The sequence below is a fragment of the Sphaerodactylus townsendi genome, unplaced genomic scaffold (assembly GCF_021028975.2).
Source record: "Sphaerodactylus townsendi isolate TG3544 unplaced genomic scaffold, MPM_Stown_v2.3 scaffold_936, whole genome shotgun sequence".
NCBI classification, from domain to species: domain Eukaryota; kingdom Metazoa; phylum Chordata; class Lepidosauria; order Squamata; family Sphaerodactylidae; genus Sphaerodactylus; species Sphaerodactylus townsendi.
This window is the reverse complement of record NW_025951173.1, coordinates 1-8516: the sequence shown is the minus strand read 5'-3', so window position 1 is coordinate 8516 and position 8516 is coordinate 1. Positions and strand designations below refer to the sequence as shown.

The window sequence follows — 8516 nt, the reverse complement described above, 5'->3', positions numbered from 1 at the left end:
GATATCCTTGACCTGTTTTCTTCAGAATTATAGAGAGCGGAATCATAGCAATGATGAAGAGTAGTGGGGACAGGGAGTCTCCTTGGAATATTCCCCTTCGGATGTTGATTTCCCCTATTCCTGCTCCATTGACTATTAATTCTGTTTTCCAAGTGTGCATTGCATTCTTGACCAATTTCTTGATGTTTTCACTGACTCCAATTATCTCCAGGCAATGAAGTATCCAACTGTGTGGCAGTGAATCGAATGCTTTCCTGTAATCAATCCAAGCTACATGCAAGTTGGTTTTCCTTCTTTTGCAATTCTCAAGGATCATTTTATCTATGAGCAGTTGATCTTTTGTTCCTCTACTGTTTCGTTTGTTTCCTTTTTGTTCTGGGGGCAGCAAGTTCTTTCCTTCCAGGTGGTCTTGTATTGCATCAGCTAATATGCCAGTAAAAAGCTTAAAGGTTGTTGGTAGGCAAGTGATTGGCCTGTAATTGCTAGGGATTGCTCCCTTTTCTTGGTCTTTCATTATCAGAAACGTTTTCCCTGTTGTCATCCATTCTTCAATTTGGCCTGTTTGCAGCACCTGATTCAACTGTTGGGCAATTCTTTCATGCAAGTTGGTCAGTTTCTTCAGCCAGAATCCATGTAGTTCATCACTGCCTGGGGCAGTCCAGTTCTTCACCTTTTTTGCTCGTTTTCCAACCATTTTAGTTGTTATTACCAGGTTGTCCATGTTGTTGCTGCTCAGTTCAGCCTCCACATCTTTGGTCCAACTTGCATTTTGGTTGTAGTTCTTTGGGCTGTCCCAAATGTTTCTCCAGAACTCAATCGTTTGTTCTCTGTCTGGCTCTCCTGTGTTTCGTTTCACATCTCCACTTACATTCTGGTAGAATCGTTTCTGGTTGGAGTAGAAAAGTTGATTCTGCTTGAATTGAGCAACCCTTGCTTCGAATCTTGCAATCTTCTTTGAAACTGCCACCATCTGTTGTTTGACCACCTCTATTGCCTCATTGCGTTTCCTCTTGTCCAGGTGGTACCTCTTAACTAGGTCTGCTTTGATTTTGTCATTTTTCAGCTTCTTCTCCTTCATGCTTTTCAGTTTGCTGGCATCCGATCGTAGTTTGCTGATTTTTCTTCCCAGTCTGATTTTCCACTTTGGAGTATCTATTTTCGGCCTTCTTTCTGGGTGATACATCTTTACCCCTAGCTCTTTAGTAATCACTACTGCAGTGCTGTACATAAGCTGGTTTGTTTCATGCAGTGACATTGTTTGGATTCCAGCAATGACCTTGTTTGCATCCTTCAGTGAATTGAGCAGATCCTTCCTTGGAACAATCTTCAATGGTGGCAATCTTGTACGTTCGTTTGTATTGCTCATGTGTTCTAGGATCTTCTGCATCAGTTCTTCTTGCTTTTTTGTCAATTGGGAACTTTGGGTTGGCTCCTTTGGAGGTGTGATGATTGTTGTTTCTTCCTCCTCTTCCTCCTCTGTCTCTTGCAGTCCTTGAATTGTTGCCAATTTTGTTGAATTTCTTTGAGTGTTCCTTGGTATGTTTTCAATACCATTGTCTTGTGCTTTCTGCTGGATTTCTGCTAGTTCTAGTGCACTAAAAACTTTGTTCCTTTCAATATATCTTCTTTGATCAGCAAGTCTTTGCTCAGTAATTTCTGTGTCTGGGTGAAGTTCTTTCCAGACTTGGTACATTCGTTTGAGGTATCCTCTTTTTGATGGGTTTGATTTGTAGTAGCAAGCCATAATTTCTCTATTCTCTGCACACGAATATTTTCGACGTTTGTTCGGTACTTCCAGTAGTCCTGCAGTCTTCAGCCCTGGTTGCTCAGCTGAAGATCCTGAGTCCTGTAGCCCATTTTCCGCCAAGTGCCCAGGTACTCCAGCACTAGACGCGGTCCTTGTTGACCCGGGCGACGACCGATCCGGTATAAAGTTTCTTTTTCTTGTCTTCACCATGGTTTTGGGTTTTGGGCACATTTAGTCTGGCTCCTCATCAGAGGCCTCTCTGGTTTGGGTGGCCCTCCAGCACAGCCCTCTGACTCATTGGAGCACACAAGCCCCACCACCACACCAAGGTAGTGCCCTTTGGGGGGGGGATTATTATTATTATTATTATTATTATTATTATTATTATTATTATTATTATTATTATTATTATTATTCCTGGTGACATCAGAATTGATGAGAAGCAACTGGAAAAACTCACACAATACGAGGAATTAAGGATTGAACTACAAAGACTCTGGCACAAACCAGTAAAGGTGGTCCCAGTGGTGATCGGCACACTGGGTGCAGTGCCTAAAGACCTTGGACGGCACTTAATCGGCGCTGACAAAATCACCATATGTCAGCTGCAAAAGGCCACCGTACTCGGCTCTGCACACATTATTCGTCGATACATCACATAGTCCTAGATGCTTGGGAAGTGTCCGATGTGTGATGTAATACAAAATCCAGCATATTGATCTTGTTTGCTGTGTATAACTGTTTTTGTATCAATATAACAACAACAACAACAACAACTATAATAATAATAAATGTTAAAATCTTAAGCTTGAAATCAACAAAAAAACAACCCAATTCTCTCCTTGGCAAGCAGGACCACTTCTAGCACAATTTTAATTTTGCTTCGCTGCCGGAGGGTAGATTTTCCAGTGAGTACAGCTTAGCCCCAGACAGCTTCCTTCTGCCTGCAGCCAGCCTTCTCACACCCTCGCACTGCCATCCACGCCTTCCCCCTTCCATATTGCCAGCTTCTTCAAGTGAAAGAAAAGATGCTCACTCGCACGGGCTTCGCCAAAACACACTGACCTCTGTATTCTATTGATATATCAAGGTATCAACAGAGAGTGCTTGGAAATAACAAGCCTCTGTCCTCCAGCAGCAGCAGGAAGTGCGTGCGTGCGTGCGTGCGTGCGTGCGTGCGTGCGTGCGTGCGTGCATTCGTGTGGGGGAGAGAATATCGGCTATAGCACAACCCCCTTCTTTGGTAGTGTGTGGTCCAGGGAATTGCTGTTCCCTTTCATTGGTGGGGGGGATTATTTTTGGGACAGTAATATTGATAAAAGTGCAGTTTAAGACTCAGCCAGCACTCTTGACTACTGTTTGCAATGAGATCTGTGCCTTTAAGAATAAGTTCCTTGAATAAATTGATGGGCGGAGTTAAGAGAACCAGACTGAGAGAGCTCTCTGCAGAAGAACAGTGCACCCTGGAGGGAGAGTCTCCTCATGTGTAAACAGAGGAAGTTGAGGAGAGTTCACTGCAAGCCCACTGCATAGAGAAGAGTCCTGAGATAAGCCTTCCATGCATAATAAGCCTTTAACTGTCCTTTTCCCTTGCCCAACAGGACTGATATCCAGAATTCCAGTGGCCCTCAGGGGCAACAACGGTACAAGAACTGGAACCCCCCGTTACTAGGCAACCTCCCTGATGACTTCCTCCGCATCCTGCCCCAGCAAATGGACAAGGTACAGGTGAGAAGCGAATTCTATTTTCATCTTTGTTTAGATCCAAGCTGGAGAAGTTGGTTTACTTTCTGGCCTTTGAAGGAGTAGCTGGTGGGTTTTCCCCTTTGATGCAAGCCATTCACAGTGGGGTGTTTTGAATAGGGCAGGCGTGGGTCAGAAACTCCAGGCGCTGGATCTCCTTTGCCCCTCCTGCCCTCTCGATTTTTAGATAGTTTGCATCAGATCCTGATCTAGGTCTATGCTGAAATGTTGCACGTATTGGAAAATGGCCAGACTTTGTAGAAATTAAACTTCTGGGCTTGAATCCCAGGAAGGCTACCGTATATACTCATGTATAAGTCGAATTTTTCAGCACATTTTTAATGCTGAAAAAGCTCCCCTCGACTTATATGCGGGTCATTAAAATTTTTTGTGTGTTTTTACTTTGCCAGCCAGCAGGGGGCACAGTTTTTATGCTAGATGCACCAAAATGTCAGGGTACTCTCAGAAGACTCTCCTGATGATACCAGCCAAGTTTGGTAAAGTTTGGTTCAGGGGGTCCAAAGTTATGGACCCCCAAAGGAGGTGCCCCCCATTCCCCATTGTTTTCAATGGGAGCTATTAGTAGATGGGGCTACCCTTTTGAGGGTCCATAACTTTGGACCCTCTGAACCAAACTTCACCAAACCTGGCTGGTCTCATCAGGAGAGTCTCTTTATGATACCAGCCAGGTTTGGTGAAGTTTGGGTCAGGGGATCCAAAGTTATTGACCGCCAAAGGGGATGCCCCATCCCACATTGTTTACAATGGAAGCTAATAGTAGATGTTTCATTTCTGATAATATCCCTCTTAAAATCTAAGTTGGGTTACATTTGGACATACAGATGATGATGAGGAATCTAGTTTTGAAGGATTTTGACTCTTGTGTTTTAGCCTGGTTGCTGGTTGAGCTAAGGTTTTTGTACTTTTAAAGTTATTGTTGATACCATATTGTTCTTGTTGACCCTCTTTTCCACTTACAGAGCCAGTTTACTGTTTTTCTTTGAAATAAATATTCAAAAACATTTATCCTACTGATGCCTCAATTGATGCTGCATTTCCCACCCTCGACTTATACGCGAGTCAATAAGTTTTCCCAGTTTTTTGTGGTAAAATTAGGTGCCTCGACTTATATGCGGGTCGACTTATACACGAGTATATACGATACTTCACATATTGCGTCTGTCTGTCTGTCTGTCTGTCTGTCTGTCTGTCTGTCTGTCTGTCTGTCTGTCTGTCTGTCTGTCATATTTATATACCGCCCTCCCCGAAGGCTCAGGGCGGTTTCCATCAACAATAAAAAGTTTAAAACATCATATATATAATTTATCTAAAATACATAAAATATTAAACTATAGATGGCTTCAGCTCTTCTGTTCCCCTTTATGAACCCACGGGAGGCCGGATGTTCTTATGGCGGGGTTGACATCATCCTGGCTGGCCAAACGCCTGGCGGAACAGGTCCGTTTTACAGGCCCTGCGGAAACTTTGTAAGTCCTGCAGGGCCCTGATCTCACCTGGGAGCCTGTTCTGCCAGGTAGGGGCCAGAGCCGTAAAGGCCCTGGCCCTTGTAGAGGCCAGCTGGATCGCCTTGGGGCCAGGGATCACCAGTAGGTCCGCCTCCGACGAGCGGAGGGGCCTAGAAGGGCGGTATAGGGAGAGACGGTCCCTTAGATAAGCAGGGCCAAGGCCGCGAATGGCTTTAAAGGTCAATACCAAAACTTTAAACATGACCCGGTACTCAATCGGCAGCCAGTGCAGTTGGTATAGGACCGGAGTAATTGGGGAGGGGGGGCAATATGCTTCAATTTTTTTAAAAAAGGGGAGCTCTGAAAATATAAATGGTGCATGCTGTAAAACTTGAATGCATAAAATGGCGATGTTGATGGAGGAGGCGGTTGAGCATGCATGGGTCAGCCCAGGTGTTCTGGTTTGATTGCCTAGCCAGCGGCTTGTTCTTGATGCCAGAATCCTTTGTCCAGAGTTCCCAAAGCTGCCACCAGACTGTCCCCAGCCAGGAAAGCCACGAACTTCAAGGCTCGTTAGACCAGGAGAGGAAGTGGAAACAGTACCTGGAAGACGAGCGGATCGCCCTTTTCCTGCAGAACGAAGAGTTCATGAAGGAGCTGCAGAGGAATCGGGATTTCCTCCTTGCTCTTGAGAGAGGTAACTGGTGCACATTCTTTCACGGGGCAGGGATTCACCCGGTTTGATTGAGTCCCTGTTTTGAAGAGTAAATATTGTCACGGTCTGAGTCCTTGGCAATCACATTTTTTTTACTTGCCTCTTTGAGTTCTTGGGTACACAAATCAGGGAGCCATGACCCAGCCTGGAGCACATGAGCATACGAAACCAAACATTCTCAGCTTCAGATGGTGGCACCGAAACTGCCCAGCACATGCGGCCTTGATCACTGTCGCATCGTGGCACTATGCAGAGCTGCTGGGATTGCCACTCAATTTTCAATTTTCAATAAGCCTTTATTGGCATACAGAACATACAATATAAATACAGTTAAAATGACTAGATAAAACATCACACTGGATCATAAGTTCAGTTCGCAAACCTCAGCCGGAAACTTTGCCACTGCGAGACAACAGTCCAGGTCATTACAGTTTAAGAGCATATTTACTCTATCAAGCTCTGTCAGGGTTTTCATAGAGTCAGTGATTTGTAATAATAACCTGGATCTTGGATTCTGGTAAAGTGGGCAGTGGAGGAGAATGTGCGCAATGGAATCCAACTGCCCTGGACTGCAGGGGCAAAGCCTCTTATCATCAAAGGCTTTCACGGCCGGAATCACTGGGGTGCTGTGTGGTTTCCGGGCTGTCTGGCTGTGTTCTAGCAGCATTCTCTCCTGACGTTTCGCCTGCATCTGTGGCTGGCATCTTCAGAGGATCTGATCAGAGGATCTGATTGTCACGGTCTGAGTCCTTGGCAATCACATTTTTTTTTCACTTGCCTCTGAGTCTTTGAGTTCTTGGGTACACGAATCAGAGAGCCGTGATCCAGCCTGGAGCCCATGAGCGTACGAAACCAAACGTTCTCAGCTTCAGATGGTGGCACCAAAACTGCCCAGCACGTGCGGCCTTGAGCCCATGATCCTCCGAAGATGCCGCCAGCCACAGATGCCGGCGAAACGTCAGGAGAGAATGCTGCTAGGACACGGCCAGACAGCCCGGAAACCACACAGCACCCAAAGCCTCTTATCGTTTGGTAGCCCCTTGAGTCTTCCTCTATGGAGCGGGGATGGCATAATGTTGAATCTAGCCAGCATGTAGGCTCTCCTATGTATAGGGTCGGGGTTGCCACTCTAGGTGGGGATATTCCTGGAGATCGCAAGGGCAGAGACTGGGGCAGGCTCGGTTTGGGGAGGGGAGGGAGTCTGCGTAGAGCCCCCCCCCCTCCAAAGCAGCCAGTTTCTCCAGGGGAGCTGACCTCTTTTGTCCGTGGAGCCCTTAACAATTCCAAGCCCCAGCTGGAGAATGACAACCCTAAACGCTGTCTCGTTCTGCCCCTGTGGTCCACAGAGCCCAGTGTTTTCTGGCCTCTGGCAGCAGGGCTCAAAGATAGGCGCAGGTCTTTATGAGCCCTGCCACCTGCGGTCATTTAATTGGAGATTAACCCAATTAACCAGGGATCGAACCCGAGACCTTCTGTAGACTCTGTGTTTTGTCCCCGGGCTCCAGGTGCCATGATGCCCGTGGGCACTGCACTGGAGTCCCCTGTGTAAAAGCGTAAAGTATTATCTATATCTCCAAGCTACCTGAAGTTCCCGGGTGGTTAGACCAAATCCAAATCCAAATCCAAAACCTTTATTAGGCATAAAACCGGAGTGTGTCATGAGTTCCAAATACAAGAAAAAGATCATTATTGCACAACTTGCTGTACACGGAGTAAAAATGTAGCAACAGCTTCAGGGATTTCAGCATTAGAGTTATTTAGAAGCTTAGCCATTTTTACCTTATCAGAAAGGAGCATAAGTCCTGTTGGTCGTACAGTTCTCAAATCAGTCCTGACGTCGTTGTATTTTGAACAGTGAAGCAGAATATGAGAAAGTGAATCCGTTGTATTAGGACAGAAACGACAGCAACGCTCATTTTGTGGGATATTAGAGAAGCGACCTTGAAGATGTACTGACGGAAAAGAGTTACACCTTGCTCTAGTCGTGACCCAGGGTGGTTAGACCAATTGCATCCAGTTGGGGAAAAATGTTTTTGTCGCTTTTTAGATCGATTGAAATATGAGTCCAAGAAATCCAAGATGAGCAGTGTTGTCCTCAGTAACGATTCCAGCTTCCCCTCTGCTGTAGCAGGTAATGCCACGTGGGCCTATTTCTCTGTTGCCAGCACTGTTGAGGAATCGTGATTCTTGCACTCACTCTGGGCATCGCTGATAGCGTGGTCGCCTCACTGCGGAATTTCACTTTTACGGCCTTTTGCTAGAATCAGAAGTTGCAAAGCCGGAAAAAAAATGTTCCGGCCACGTCACCTGATGCATGCATGTGTCACGGTTGCACACAGGAAAGGGATAGACACTTTTGTGCCTTGGTGTGCCTGAGCTCACCCGCTGAACGGTTCATGTAAATGCACGCACACTGTGCAGCCATGTAGCAGTCCACCTGATTATGGCTGTGGTCCCTTTTCAGAGTCTGTCTGTCTGGACTAACTATGTGCAGGCCTCTCAACTGTGATCCCACGTGTCAGGCGACTTCTTTTTTTCCATCTCAGGACACTAATGGGGCCAGCTGTGGGCAGGCGGGCGGACGGACGGACAGATAGATATGGGTAATTTAATTTATATATCACCCTCTCCCGAAAGGCTGGGGGCGGTGTATGATACAACAATGAAGTAGACAATACAACATCAATATACAACAATGAAGTATGATACAACAATGAAGTATGATACAACATCAATAAACATAACCACAACAATAATCATAATATCAAACAGCAACAACAATAAAACAATATTTCAAATGTCAAAACTTCAATAATCAGAACATAATCAACATAATGGCTTCATA

The 8516-nt window shown here is 45.7% G+C and overlaps 1 protein-coding gene across 1 annotated transcript; it reads left to right on the top strand.

Moving 5' to 3' along the window:
- The first annotated feature begins 3346 nt into the window (after positions 1 to 3346).
- On the top strand, positions 3347 to 8478 carry CUEDC1 (CUE domain containing 1). The gene is made up of 3 exons (XM_048483180.1): positions 3347 to 3475; positions 5470 to 5653; positions 7719 to 8478. Exons 1-3 carry the CDS (start codon positions 3461 to 3463, stop codon positions 7853 to 7855), a joined length of 336 nt encoding a protein of 111 aa, XP_048339137.1. The 5' UTR covers positions 3347 to 3460; the 3' UTR covers positions 7856 to 8478.
- The last annotated feature ends 38 nt before the right edge of the window (positions 8479 to 8516 follow it).

Excerpts from the sequence above, each read along its gene's own strand:
- CUEDC1 (XM_048483180.1), top strand. Across the intron at positions 5,654-7,718 it reads CCTCCTTGCTCTTGAGAGAG|ATCGATTGAAATATGAGTCC; the intron begins GTAACTGGTGCA and ends GTCGCTTTTTAG.